The sequence below is a fragment of the Diabrotica virgifera genome, chromosome 7 (genome assembly GCF_917563875.1).
Source record: "Diabrotica virgifera virgifera chromosome 7, PGI_DIABVI_V3a".
NCBI lineage: Eukaryota > Metazoa > Arthropoda > Insecta > Coleoptera > Chrysomelidae > Diabrotica > Diabrotica virgifera.
In genome coordinates, this window is record NC_065449.1 from 29,734,556 (window position 1) to 29,749,303 (window position 14,748).

General features: G+C 32.1%; 2 protein-coding genes across 3 annotated transcripts; one reads left to right on the plus strand and one right to left on the minus strand.

The window, feature by feature from the left end:
* Positions 1-382: 382 nt before the first annotated feature.
* On the minus strand, positions 383-9,453 carry LOC114328068 (uncharacterized). Of its 2 annotated transcripts, none has more exons than XM_028276817.1 (4): positions 9,234-9,453; positions 5,841-6,215; positions 2,128-2,306; positions 383-727 (listed from the first exon to the last, which is right to left on the minus strand). In XM_028276817.1, exons 1-4 carry the CDS (start codon positions 9,369-9,371, stop codon positions 403-405), a joined length of 1,017 nt encoding a protein of 338 aa, XP_028132618.1. In that variant the 5' UTR covers positions 9,372-9,453; the 3' UTR covers positions 383-402. The 2 variants fall into 2 exon arrangements, with proteins under 2 accessions (XP_028132618.1, XP_028132619.1); XM_028276818.2 differs by lacking the exon at positions 9,234-9,453 and adding an exon at positions 6,953-7,071.
* Positions 9,454-9,529: 76 nt separating this feature from the next.
* LOC114328069 (NADH-quinone oxidoreductase subunit B 2) lies at positions 9,530-14,172 on the plus strand. Its single transcript, XM_028276819.2, has 4 exons — positions 9,530-9,665; positions 9,788-10,095; positions 12,438-12,626; positions 13,868-14,172. Exons 2-4 carry the CDS (start codon positions 9,788-9,790, stop codon positions 14,004-14,006), a joined length of 636 nt encoding a protein of 211 aa, XP_028132620.1. The 5' UTR covers positions 9,530-9,665; the 3' UTR covers positions 14,007-14,172.
* The last annotated feature ends 576 nt before the right edge of the window (positions 14,173-14,748 follow it).

The following is a 14,748-nucleotide window of genomic DNA, read 5'->3' on the forward strand; positions in this document are numbered from 1 at the left end:
ATGTAGAAGCCACAGTTAGAATGCAGTGTTAGTCTGACGACACGCAGCGATGCCGCTCATGTCGGCACAGTGGTAGATGCCTGGTAGTTTTGTGATACGACTGAGAAATCACCGGTCCTGATGCACCGCTCGGGGCAAACCGGCAATGTGGTCGGCCGTTCTCCGGTAAGAAATACATTGCCCTATGCTACCTGCACTGCATTCTAACTGTGGCTTATAGTATAGCAAATGTTGTAACATTAGTAGGGTTTTCTAGTTCAATAAATATTTCATTGCAGGAACCATCTAATGAAATCTTTATTGTAGAGGAGTGAAGGTTAAATTTGCTACATTCCTAAACCCTAAATAGATTGAAGGAAAATACAGTTTAAAAATACACACATTTTTTTTAGTTTCAAATATTTAATATCTCAAAGATTGTGACATCAAGAAACTATCTTGTAACAATTCATCATAAGTCTTTTGTATTTTTCCTTTCCAAATTGATCGGTGAGTTCCAATAATGTGGTTTAGTGGTTTTTCGAATGTTGAAATATTTTTTCCTACTAGCTGAATGATCTTTAACAAAAATTTTCCAAAATTTTTATTTGTACTATGTTTATCAGCAGATTTTGACATTATTTCTACTAATTTATTTAGTGTGTCGTTATCAACTTGTTCTCCTTGTAAAGTATCAAATAGAGATATGTGGTTGTCTTCGAGATTCTTACAGTTTGTTACTAGATTCCTAAAAAATAACAAAGTCAAGTGCAGATCTGAGTAGTAAAGACCACGAAGGTGGTGATAAATCAGTAAGAAGATACGCAAACCACAGCGGGAAGAATGGCAAGTGGAAGATCAAAAGGTGAATAATTGTATGGTGTTTTCTTTTCATAACTTTAGAAGGTTAATCTTTACTTATAGGTATTTTGATAGATGAAAATGAAGGACTGTTTAAAGGAGTACGAAATTCCCAAGAACACCTACAAAAAGTTGAGGTAAAAATGCAGAGGACTTTAAGGAAATAAGAAACAGTCACAAGGAAAACAAGGACATAAAAAAAGAGCTCATTATGGAGAAGAGAGTTTGGGAAAGAAAATGCAGATCCAAAGTAGGTACTGAAATTATGGAAAAACAGATGAAAAAGTAACGTAGTTATGAACGGGACAGGTTAAAAATAAACAAATATGAGCGAATAGTGTTAAAAAAAATTCATCAATGAACCTTGGTATTTCTGCTGTCTGTTCTTTCTCCCTGTAATGTGCGCCTGGTTATATACGCTCCGAGCTTCGCTGGTATCGCCACCTACCTACAGTATTACTAGTATAACTTTTACCGGAAATTTATCTGGAAAGAAAAAAGTGTTGCCTATCCTCTGTGAGTTTTGCTGGTATCGCCATCTAACGGTTGACTAGTGTTCCTATTTCGGCCGGAATTTTAAAGAGGACAGTAGAAAAGCAAATAATAGTTGTTTCAAACTTATTATTTAATTCTTATAAATTGTTGTAATATTTACAACGTAAAGAAGTAATTGGACTGTAATCGATAATTAATATCAGTAAGTACCTACAGAATTTATTATTCATTATGATTATTTTTAAGATTTTGCTTATCGTTTTGACGTTTATGTTGACAACTAATATTAGAAAAAAATTATTCTGCAAAAAAGTATAATAATTTAATATAATTATAGTATAATACTTAATACTACTAAATAATTAATTAATTAACAGCGTAAACGTAAAATTGTGTTTACTTACTTTTTTTTCTATTTGCATCAATCCATTTTTGTTGTTGAATCTTACGCTTAGCGACAGGAAAGTTGTAGAATACACAGTTACTAGTGTAACCAGTATTTCGACACTCTTTAATACAACAACTTTGGTGAGACATTTAAAAGCTATATTCAACTCTTAATGCAGAACGTCAAATTTCCGGTAAAGGTTTACAGACTTATCACTACTGGCGCTCGCGAATTTTTAATTATCCCCTCTACCTACGAGCTCGCAGCGTATAGTAACTTCCAGCCACTTCCAGTTTGTCAAAATTTGACCAACATAACAAAAAATTAATAACTAAATTTACTAGACAGTTAGACTACATATATTCAGTGAACAGAGTATAAGTAATAATAATGAACCTACTTACTTAAACATTTTCACCTTAAATTGTTCTGAAAGGCCATCTACAAACTGCAGTAAACTTCTAGAATATTTATCATCACAAATGAGCAAATGATCAGAAAGTCTCTCTGATACAATATCTGAATATTTATTGCAGAATTCGTTTAGATTCTCTTGGGACCTATCTGAATATTCTAATTCTAGCTGCAAAATAATTTAAACATAGAAGATGTGCTATTAGCTCATTAAGAAAGAGTTTAGTAAGAAATTGCTGCTTAATTAGAAATTCATTCTAGAGGAGTCCGTAAGTTAGAATGTCACTTAAGTTAATATATCCATTTTATAATTTCAGACCAAGACTATCTTTTTTTTACCAGTGAAATGCAGTTCTCGCCAGTGGCGCACAACCACACCCCCATACACGCGACACTATATACACGAAATTTTCGATTTTCTAAATCTGACTGAATTGAAAATTGGGCCAACTCTCATCTTAAAGTTCAGGAAAAGACTCACCCATTCATATGTCAACCATCCATTTTGGTCCAATAGGGTGTGGATTTTACGGCCCTTCCTACAGTGGCGGCCCGTAAGGTAGTGCCATGGCTCTATGCCATAGAGCCATGGCACTACCTTGCTAACTATGCAGAAACATATTTTTTATCTTCAAAACTTTTTAATTCCTGTTAATTTTTCTGTGTGTATTTCTTTTGATCTTCATAAATTATATAAAATATGGCAACTATGGGCGTAATACAGTCCCTGCCGACAGCGGAGATTATTCTACAGGAGAATCTCCTTCGTGCCAAAGTCAGTACTGGCACGACTAAAGAGAGAAAGATTTTACGAGCATTATATATAAGTGACAGAGAAAGAGCTATATTGGACTATTAGTATACCTTAAAATGATAATCTCTGTACCGGGCACGAGGTTGAGTTTCTTTACGTGCTGGTTTGTCGCTTTTATTATGTATATTTTCTGTTAAAAAGTTTTTGTATTTATAATTAAACTTTTAGTGCATCATGATCGTGGGTGTAGTAAAATTTTTTTAAGAAATTTAAATTTTTAAGAATATTTTTTTTTAATATTTAAAAAAAAACAACAAATGTTATAAGGTTTTGTGGAGCTTTCGAGTTAACTTTAAGAGGTCACGACGAAACAGCAAATTCAGAAAATAGAGGTATATTTAAGGAGCTGGTCAATTTTAGCGCCGAGTTAGACAACGACTTAAAGGTTCATATTATTCAAAGTACCAGATCTTTCAAAGGTCTACCTTCTCCGGACATTTAGTTGCTTCTAATTTATTTATGTCGGAGAGGTTTTCTGCTTATAAGCATCAGTTCTCCGAATCATTTCTTAATGAAACATGGAGACAATTTTAATTTTTAAGCAAAACTCGATTTAAAACTGAATTAGAAGTAGGTACTGTATTAGAGAGACGAATTAAGTACTACCTCTGGGGCTGTTTCGCTATCGGTTTTATTGTAGAGGGAAGGCTTAAAAAGCACATTTGAAGAAACTATTAAACTTTTAAGTATTTTAGTTACCATTCCCATATCAACATCTGAAGCAGAACGCTGTTTTTCGATGTTAAAACATAGTGCTTTAGGTATGCTATCTGCAGAAAAACGTTTTGTAAATTGTATTGATAATTTTAACAATAAAGTCATTGAAAACTTTGCAACCAAAAAATAGAAGAATGAACTTCATATATCGTAAACTTTAAAAATGACATTACAAAAATTTGTGCATGTCTGTGAATAATGAAATAGTATTATTTTTATAAATTGGTAAATAGAGACTAAATCGTAATAACAAATTTCAAGCACTATCAGCAGTAAATGCTGGTGATAGGTTAAGAGGTTTTTATTATTAATTAATTTACGGAACTGTTTTGATTATTGTTGGACAATTTCTTGGCACCTCAGATCAATAAACATAAGATATAAGTATCCGCGCATATATTTTTTTAGTTTTTGTTGTAAGTATACCTTTTCTGACAATATCGTGAATCCGCCACTAAAAATTTTGGCGGCTGCATGAGTTCTAGCACTACCTTCTTAAAGTGGTACGAGCCGCCACTGCCTTCCTATTTAGGGTCTGTTTTTCGTTCTCGTCCCCAAAACTCCCAAAAACTTCGAAAATTTAAGTCCGACCTTTTCAGCTTCTAACAGTACCTACTGATCATTACTTCTCCAACGCATGTCTAATTTTGAAAATCAGTTATACCATTCAAAAGTTACTGAGCTCAGAAATATTACTCATTTTCTATTTATAAATGGGAAAATTTTTGTGAAGAGGGGGTCAGGGCCGATTCAGAACCGGTGTAGTTTGTGACTTCTGACCACCCATAAGCCAGCTATAGGACTTGGTAGGTACAAAACGGCATATTTTTGGGGGTATATATCTTCGGTTCAAGAAGAGACAGAAAAACCGCAAATACACCAAATCAATAGTGTTGAGTTAAGCTTTCAAATGGTGTCTAAGCCGTCAGGATCAGATATACTCAAGGCTCAGTATAGCCGAAAAACTGAAAAAGTAAACTGAAAATTTTGGTTTTTCGACAATTACTCAAAATTTCAACCTACGAATTGCGCCAATAACTGAGTGTTTATAGAAGGACTTTAGACGAATCTGACGGTGTATACCTCATATCCGGGAAAATTCGAATTTTTAAGTTATAGGCTTCATAAGTATGATCAAATCTACTTCCTATGGGAAAAACGGTTTCCTGTAATAGCTTCAGTTATCATACTTGACCTTAGATGCATCAGATACTACTTGTCAATACGTTTCAGTGATCATATTCGGTTAAGCCGTTTAGAAGTTATTAAGCTACAAAAGTATAATCCAATAATTAACGATTATTCCCGAAATGGTTTATGTAGTTGTAGTGGTTACGACGATAAATTTGATCTGGCAACGGACAGAGTTCATTAACCGGCCATCCCAATATTTTTTTTTTCAATCTATTTCGAACAGAAAAAAATCTAGTGTACATTCGATGGACACTAGATTATTTGGGAGGTACTGCGACAAAGGCGACCATTTATAAAGCTTAATGTGTAATCGAGAAACATTGCATTCAACTTCATACATTTAATTTATAAATAACTTTGAAAAACTACTGATACAAGAATAAAAAACCGCTAAACGCCGTAAAAATGAGTGGCGCATACAATATTCCAGCTACAAAAGATCTGCTATGAATATTACGTGGCGCGAAAATGTACTTTCATTTTGATGCAAAACAAAATTCTAGTTTTATTTTAAAAGATTTTTCCATAATATTTGCTAAATTTGAAGTAAACGCGCCACAAAAGAGTTTCAAAATTCAAACTGTATCAAAGTTACTTTTTTGTGGCGCGTTCTACTTCAAATTGAGCAAATATTGTGGAAAAATCTTTTAAGATAAAACTAGAATTTTGTTTTGCATCAAAATGAAAGTACATTTTAACGGCGCGTAATATTCATACCAGATCTTTTGTAGCTGGAATATTGTATGCGCCACTCATTTTTACGGCGTTTAGCGGTTTTTTATTCTTGTTTTAATATATTACAGAAAGAAAGATTTTATTTCTGTAGCCGTTTCCAAGAAACAATGGGTATGCTAACTTCATGGCAAAACTAACATAACTAAGTCATAGCTATATCTTGGCAAGAAAAAGGGTTACAACTCTTAAAAAAACTTCATTCTGTTTAGTATACACTGAATCAAAGAGTAAAATGTATCTTACTTGAGGTAATAATAAATATTTAACATATACTAAAATAATGTTGTCATTGCTAATAACATTGGATCTTAGTGATTGACCAAAATCTATGATTGATTCATAACCTAATTCCTTAAAGAGCTGTTGAAATATATTGTCCAGGTTTAGCTTTGAGCTATGTAGATCTGATATTAGAGATGCATTTAGGCATTTTTCAGTTTCTAAAATTTCTTTTATTGCGTAAGTTATATCATCTGCTACAGTCTCATTCAATGGTCTTAAACTTTCATTTATTGTCTTACATAAACTAGTTATCTCATTATCATTTTGGCAATCTTCGTCACTATCGCTTATGGTAATAACTTCCTTAGCTTCGCCATATTTATCTGAAAGGGGAGCCTAAAAAATTGATTGTGATTTATTCAATAAATAAAATCTAAAAATATATACATGTTTTATTAATTTCGAAAAAGCATTTGACAAGGTCCAGCTTGATAAACTAATTAATGTCTTAAAACTGAAAAACATTGAAAGCCGTGACATTAGAGTAAGTTCAAACTTCTACTCAGTGGCAGTTGGTCAGGGTCGGCAGGGTCGGCAGTGCCGACCCACACATTTATGGACACATTATAGATTTTTTTAAATATTTAATTTAATCAGAGTTGATGATATTCGTTTCTGTGAAATAAAAAAAATATCTGTGAGATAATACAGACTAAATTTTATTCATTGTTTTTTAAAGAATTCGATCGATCCCATACGTTAAGTGATCCCTGTGCGCTGTGCATAAGAGACTTTTCAAAAATGATCCTATAGCCATGCAACCGATTGCGATTGTGTGAATTCTTATTATAAAACCCGGCTCGGCAAGCCGTCCCCAGATTGAAGATTTGCTTGTAATGAGAAGCTATGGAATATTGGCCGATAGGCAACCAATAATACATTTCCCGTACTATTTGAATGGCAAGTACGGCAGAAACCAATCTGCCGAGCGGTGATCTGCAAAGGGTAGCAAGGCACGTACAGCTACATATACCTTGCTATCGCGTCCGGGATAAAATTATGAAATAGGTAAGTAGGTAGTTTTACGTCGTTTAATGATTGATATTGTAGTTTTTTAAGTTGTTAGGAATTACCATTTAGGTGACAGGATGAATCGGAGGATTCGTTACATCAAGTTAATTATAGAGAACAAATAAAATTGTTTAACAAATTTTCTAATTTACTTTTTGACTTGAAGACATTTAGCGGCGTACCTAAAACAACACAGAATGAAAGAACCAATATTAGTAGTTAATTTTGATGCTTTTCGGTAGAAGTAGACGAAACTACTGATACTACTATGTCATTCACAAGTATCAATTGTTCTTCGATACGCGTTACGTCTAATATTTATGAGAGGTTTTCAGACGTGAGTAGAAGCCATAAGACAGAATATATTTTTGGTGTTTTAAAGGACATATTAAAATTTCTTGATATCAAAAATAAATTGGTAAAGCAAATTTATGACGGCGCTGCCTTGATGTCCGGTGAATTGTATGGTCTCCAGGCAAAAGTTAAAACTATTGCACCAGAACTATTATTTACTCACTGTTATAAGTCATTGACCTCTTTGACGATTCAAAATTTAAAAGTTACGCCAAAGAATTTTCAAAATATCTATTAGACAAGTTCATTAAAAATTATCCATCATTCTTTAATCAAATAAAATAAGAAAATGGATTAACAGGTTTATGTTTATATGCTGATCCAAATATTTTCGGAAGGTGGGATAAGTTACAAAATATGTATAATTTTATATACTGCAATTCATTAGGTACAACAAACTGTTCCCGAAATTAATAAATTATTGTGCTCAAATGTGAGCAAATTCTGCCTCAAATGAACGGGATCTCTGTTGTCTCAAAAGAGTCAAAACGTATTGTCGAAACACCATGAAACAAAGAGAATGTCAAACTTGTCTCAAATTTCAAATGTCAATAGAAAAAAAACTTTTAAAATCTCCCCAAAGCAATAATAAATTTTACAATGACGTTATAACCCATTTTGCTACTTCGAAACAACATAGACTAAATATACTTAATTTATAAACAGGTTTAGGTTCTAAATTTATAGGAAAAAACAAAAAAAATAAAAAAAATAAAAAAAACAAAAACCAAAAATTAATTTAAATGGCATACCTAACTGAGGAGACAAAACCTTCCCGACCCTGTCCCTAAAACCACGAGCCGCCACTGCTTCTACTGTAACCAGACAGTCAAAATAAGAATTGAGGATCAAATGTCAGAAGAAATAGAAATTCTTCGGGGTGTAAGATAAGGCTACAGTGGGAGCACTCAAAATAGAATTCTGTTTTGCTGAAGTCACAAAATGAATTTCACAATGCGAGAATATGTGACGTCACTAAAATATAATTTTATTTTGCATGCTCCCACTGCTGTATATTGTCACCACTGCTCTTTAATACATATAGCGAAGTCGTCTTCCAAGAAGCTTTACGAGAGTGTATATGTTGATGACACTGTCATATTCAGTTCAACTCTACAAAGTCTGACAAACATACTGGAACAGCTGAAAAGTGTACCATATATGGTATTAAAATGAACTTAAAGAAAAGAAGATTCATGGTCATCACAAAACATCCAAAAGACAAAGAGACACTCCATATTAATAATATCCAATATATTAATAATATCCATATTAATAATATCCAATAGAAAGGGTAGAGAAATATCTAGGAACATTGGTTAGTCAAAACAAACACAAAATATTAAAAGCCATATAGAAATAGCAAGGGTAAAATTTGTGAAGATGAAACATTTGTTATGTACTAGACACCTAAAATGGATCTAAATGGATGGATAAGGTTGTTGCGCTGCTACGTTTTTACAACTTTGTCTATGGATCTGAGGGCTCGACATTAAAGCAATTAGAGATTAATAAATTGGAAGCTTTCGAGCCTTGCTGTTATCGAATAATGCTAGGGATATCATGGGTAGACAAAATTAGCAATATTGAAGTCCTTGACAGGATTAATAAGACATAAGAAATTATACAGACAATTAAGAGTCGGACGCTTGAATATTTCAGTCATATTATAGTAAGACATCCTCATTATAGTCTGCTATGTTTGATTGTAGAGGGCAAAATACAAGGTAAGAGATGTAGGAAGAAGACAAATCAGGACCTCGATTTTTGACCCTTCGCTTCGTTATCGAACATATTCGCTTCATATATGTTTAGTGTGCAGATAGCGAATGATCGATAACGAAGCGAAGGGTCAAAAATCCAGGTCCTGCTAGTTATGAAATCTAAAGGAATGGTTTATTAGACTGAACCCTAACCAACTATTTAGAGCTGCTGTTGATATCCAACCTTCCATAGAAAATGAAACCTTAAGAAGAAAAAATGTCTTACCAAAGGAAGAATTTTGGATAATCTGTTATATTCTTTATGATTGCAATGTATATTAGATTTACACTGGTTAGCTTTTTTTATAAAAGCTTGTAAAAGAGATTTATTTTCTTCACAAAATTCATATCTTGGAAAATTCATTGCTAAACTTTATTATTTGTTTACATATTTTAAAAATTTGAAATTCTAACCACTAATTTTATTCGATTATTCTATTCTTCTGTTTTGAAAACGTCATTCGTCACTACATATAATTTATTTTTTTCATTTTTTGTTGTAAAGAAAATTCATATGTATGTACATAAATTAAAAGAGAAGAAGAGTGTCATATATCTGTCAGTTGAATAAAATGTTAAGATAGAATTACGTAAATATTCCTAAAGCCTTTTAAAACTACCAATTTTACTTGTATCTTGGTAACAATTAATAACAAAGGTAAAATCTCAAGATAGATACATAATGTTGTAATAAATACATACACAAGTGACGAACAAAATATTTATAATATACGTTTAACCTAAAAATAGATTTGATAAATGGAACATTTATTATTTTAGATGCTACGCAGTGCGCTCGTTCCTTGCAAAGATGCCCTCACGAATCCAAATATATTAAGGAATCTAACCGGTAGTTTTGGCGTTGTGCAGCTACAAAAAAGAGGTCAATCTACACAACCTGTACCAGCCCAGAGACCCTACTCTCCATTCAAACCAGACAAGAACAATTTAGGAGAATATGCATTTGCCCGTTTGGACGATCTTCTAAACTGGGGAAGGAAGGGTTCTATGTGGCCCCTCACCTTCGGTCTTGCATGTTGTGCTGTGGAGATGATGCACATGGCTGCTCCTAGATATGATATGGACAGGTAAAGTAAAAAGTTAGAATATGTCAGGGGTCATATTTTCAAATTCATTCGAGCATATTTCATATACAAAATAGGAAGAAATTCGCTCAAAATCCAGTTCTTATATACATTTTTTCGTATATATGATGACTCGAATGGGTCTAAACCATTCGAATTTCAATGCTTGTATATGAATTAAAGTAATAAAAGTCACTGGGCTCGTGTATGTCAGATAAGATTTCAGCTGATAATTTTTAGGCGTTGTATACAATATTTTTACATTGAACTTACATTGTAACATTGGATTCATCTCAATAAATTCGATCAGCTCTTTTTTTGTTCGGCAGATACTGAACCACCATATTTTATGCCCTTTTTTGCTCCTTTCAGATAATTTATTTATTTTTTATTTATTTATTTTACGGGCAAGCCCAATTCTATAAAAATACATTACATTTTTTAACTGAACATAAAGTGTTACATAAATACATAGTGTACAGATAAAAACAATAACATAATATAATAAAAAAATAACAGACATACAGAAATATAAATATAATATAGAAGTAAATATGTAATAGCAAATAATATCATAAAAACAAGTTAACAAATTAGACGTTTCACTCAAATATTGATCCCATATAAATTTCTTTTAAAACGACTGATGGAGTTGTCGAACAGTTGTAAATTGTAAAGGGAGTTTGCTAAATTCAAGACTCTGGGTAAGAACGAAAAAAGTGAATAATTAAACCTATGGAATGGTACATAAAATGTTCGCACTTGTCTAGTGGTGCGAGGTGGTACAAACAGTGCGATCTTATTAAGTAGTTGAGAACAACTGCATATACCATTTAAGATCTTGAATAATAGCAAAAGGTCCCTTTGTTTTCTCCAATTTGCAAGAGAGGGGACCTACAGTTGATGCTGCCATACAGTGTAATCTTGATAGGTATGAAGCTTAAAAGCAATGTAACGGAAGAAACTATTTTGGACTTGTTCAAGTTTCCTAATGTAGACCAAGTAGTGTGGGGACCACACTGAAGAACAATACTCGAGGTGAGACCTAACCAAGGAGAAGTAAAGAACTCTAATACTGGATATGTTTGTAAAATCACGAGTTGTTCTTTTTACAAAACCCACCATTTTCATAGATGTTTGAATGACATTGATGATGTGAGTATTGAAACAAAGAGAATTTTCAAAGAAACAAATTGTTTTAGATGACAAAATCACCATAAAATAGTAAAACTGTCAATTATTTTTTTTTATTTGAGTTTTGGTTGTTCCAATATGCAGTGTTGCTGGTGCAAATTTTTCTTGTATACATATAACATTTTGAAGGACATTTAAAAATATACATTTAGATTCGTATACAAAATTTTTCATTTGAGTTAATTCATATATGAAAAAATTGATTCAAAAGTACGACCCCAGTACGGAGATGAACTGTTCTGAATTTGTTCTAGTTTTGACAGAATCTGCACACAGCACAAAATAGTGCCACAATGAGGGCATTTGGCTCCGAATTCCATCTTAATGCATCAATTTACTTGATATTTTCACAGTAAGTAGGGAATAGCTCAAGAAACAAAGTCTACCCTATATTCTATGGTGCTTTTTATCTTGGGGTGGTTCCGACCCCTTCCCAGGGGTGCAAAATTTTCTAGTCAAAATAACCACGGGAGTGGTGAGTAAACCTAATTCTAAGCAAAAACTGTTCTATATATTTTTTTGAAAATTCAAACTTCTTAAGTTATTCATGGTTGAAAATTTGCCATTTTCATTGAAAACAACTAAGAAATTTTTTGAAGCTTATGAAAAAACAAATGATTTGTTTTATAGTCCTTCAAATTTCCTTTAAAATTATTTTTAAATGAATACTTTATCTTTAAAATGAACAAAGTAAAAAATTCCAATAATTTTTTTTTTCAATTTGTAGTGCTGTAAATTATAATCAGTTAGAACATGACTGTTTTTCTTTAAAGTTTAAATTTTTTACATTATTTTTCTATACATCTTTTGTATAAATTTTATTATTTTTTTCTGCAAATATCATTTTTTCCCTACTTTTATATTTTTCATCAAGAGAGGTGTAAAATTACAAAAACGGAGGTAATATACTGAAATCAAAAACTAAAATTTTTTTTGAGATGTGGTGCCGTAGGAAATGTACAGAATATCGTGGATAGATTAATAGAATGTACTTTTTAACCCATTCATGGATACAACTGCATATGCAAATGCTTACAAAGGAAAATGACTGTCTTGCATATGCAGTCACGTCTGTGAATGGGTTAAAGAGGATTTTTATAAAATAAATGCAAACATTTATACTTTAAAATAATATTTTCTTTTCATTCAAGGTATGGTGTAGTATTCAGAGCCTCTCCACGTCAAGCTGATGTGATAATTGTAGCTGGGACTTTGACAAACAAAATGGCACCGGCTTTGAGAAAAGTATATGACCAGATGCCTGACCCAAGATGGGTCATTTCTATGGGAAGCTGTGCTAATGGTGGTGGATATTACCATTATTCATACTCAGTTGTAAGGTGTGTTTTTTATTTTAAATAATTATTATTCTAACAATACATTTGTAAAAGAAATACCCTAGAGCAGACTTATCAGGTTATGGCTCATATTTTTTATATCATAATAGTCATAGGCATTAAAGAAGTTTCAACTGAACAACTTCTAAGCTAAGGACTTCAAAGTAAACAAAGGGGTGAAGGTGACTATCTCCCTCACACTGTTTTACCTGATTGGAAACAAAAATAAGGAGGATAAACTTAGCAAACAAAAACATTATTACAGATCAACTTGAAGTAATATCATAAATATGCAGATGATCTATTCATTATAGTGAAGTTAAAGAAATTAATAAGACCTACAGATGACACTTATAAGATTAGTTGGAAAACTAGATAAAGAAGCAAAGAGAATAGGGTTAAAGGTAAACCAGCACTAAACAAAATACATGACGATAGGCAAGGACTACACAATAACTCAGAAATATCTAATAACCATAAATTTGAAACTGTATCTACCTTTAGCTACTTGTGAGTAATAGGGAAAACTGGAAAAGAGAGAACAGAGGAAAGAATTCTGAAAGGCAAAAAAAGATATGGAATGAATAGAAATCTATTGAGAAGCAACATTCTAAGTAAGAGAACAAAGATGATGAGTGATGAGTGTGCTAAAAACCGCCAAAATAATGCATAAAAATAGAAAACATAAAATGTTGTGAAATAAAAAGAGAGGAAACTAGTAGAGATGGGAAATTTAGTGATAGAAATTTATAAATTTATATTATATTGATAGTTTCCCACCCTTTAGATAGATGTATCGCAGTAGTTTGGCAACTGCCACTGTGGCAGGAGAATTTTAGAAAATTCTCCTGTTTAGTATCTGATACGTCTAAAGGTGGGAAATTATCAATGTAATGTAAATTTATAGAACCTCACCAGATATAAACTTGAGAATTATGTTCCGGTGAAGATAGCTAGAATGATACATGACATAATGAAATATTGGCGTTTTGTAGTTTTGCCATGTCCTTGTAATAAATCAGGAAAAATCAGGTGACATGTATATTAATTTATTAAACAAGGAAATTTCTCTTTTATGGTCTTTTTGATGGATTGTTAGATTTATAATGGAACACCATTTATACTTTACTTACTTACTTAAGCCATCCTCTTGTACCTTACAGTGTCGAGGCGGAACACTGTTTATATAGAATATTATATTACAATCACATTGATTTATCGACTAATAGTTGTCTTTGATTTAGGGGTTGTGATAGAATTATTCCTGTGGATATATATGTACCAGGATGTCCGCCTACAGCTGAAGCCCTCTTGTACGGAATTCTACAGTTACAAAAGAAAGTTAAAAGAATGAATACTTTGCAAATGTGGTATAGAAAATAAATAGTTTAAATGTAATTAGGAAATTAAGATCAATTTATAAGAAAATACTTCCCTGTAAATAACCGTTTCTTGTGAATTTTAATTTGTTGTAATTTATTTTACATTAAAGTATTCAAACATGATTTACTTGTATACTTCTCTAATTGAATAAATCTTTATAGTAGAATGTGCGATTTTTATTTAAAAAACGACTAAAATCCTTTATAAAAGGTATATTTGTTAAAATTCCCTAAAAAGGGCTACATCACAGAACTAGTTTTCGATCGGATGACCGATCATCACCGCGGGTACAGTGGACAAATTGTCGCCAACAATTTCTAACCTCACTATAAATAATACCGTTCATCGATAAATATACAAGGTATATTTACTTTTAATTAATATTAATAACTAATTATTAAATTATACTAGGTAAATATACCTTGTATATTTAGCTATTAACGATATTATTTATATCATTTTAAAGTGCGCATGCGGTTTGCTGCTAATTTGTCGCCGACAGGCACCCGCAAACTCACTTATTAGTTGTGTTCGTGGGTACCCTGGACAATTTGTCGCCAACAATTCCTAACCTCACCTAATATAAATAATACCGTTAATAGATAAATATACAAGGTATATTTACATTTAATTAATAATAATAACTAATTATTAAATTATGCTAGGTGAATATACCTTGTACAGTATTTCTCATGATCATTTTTCAGTGCGTCACAGTTTTTCGATTTCTTTCTAACGCATT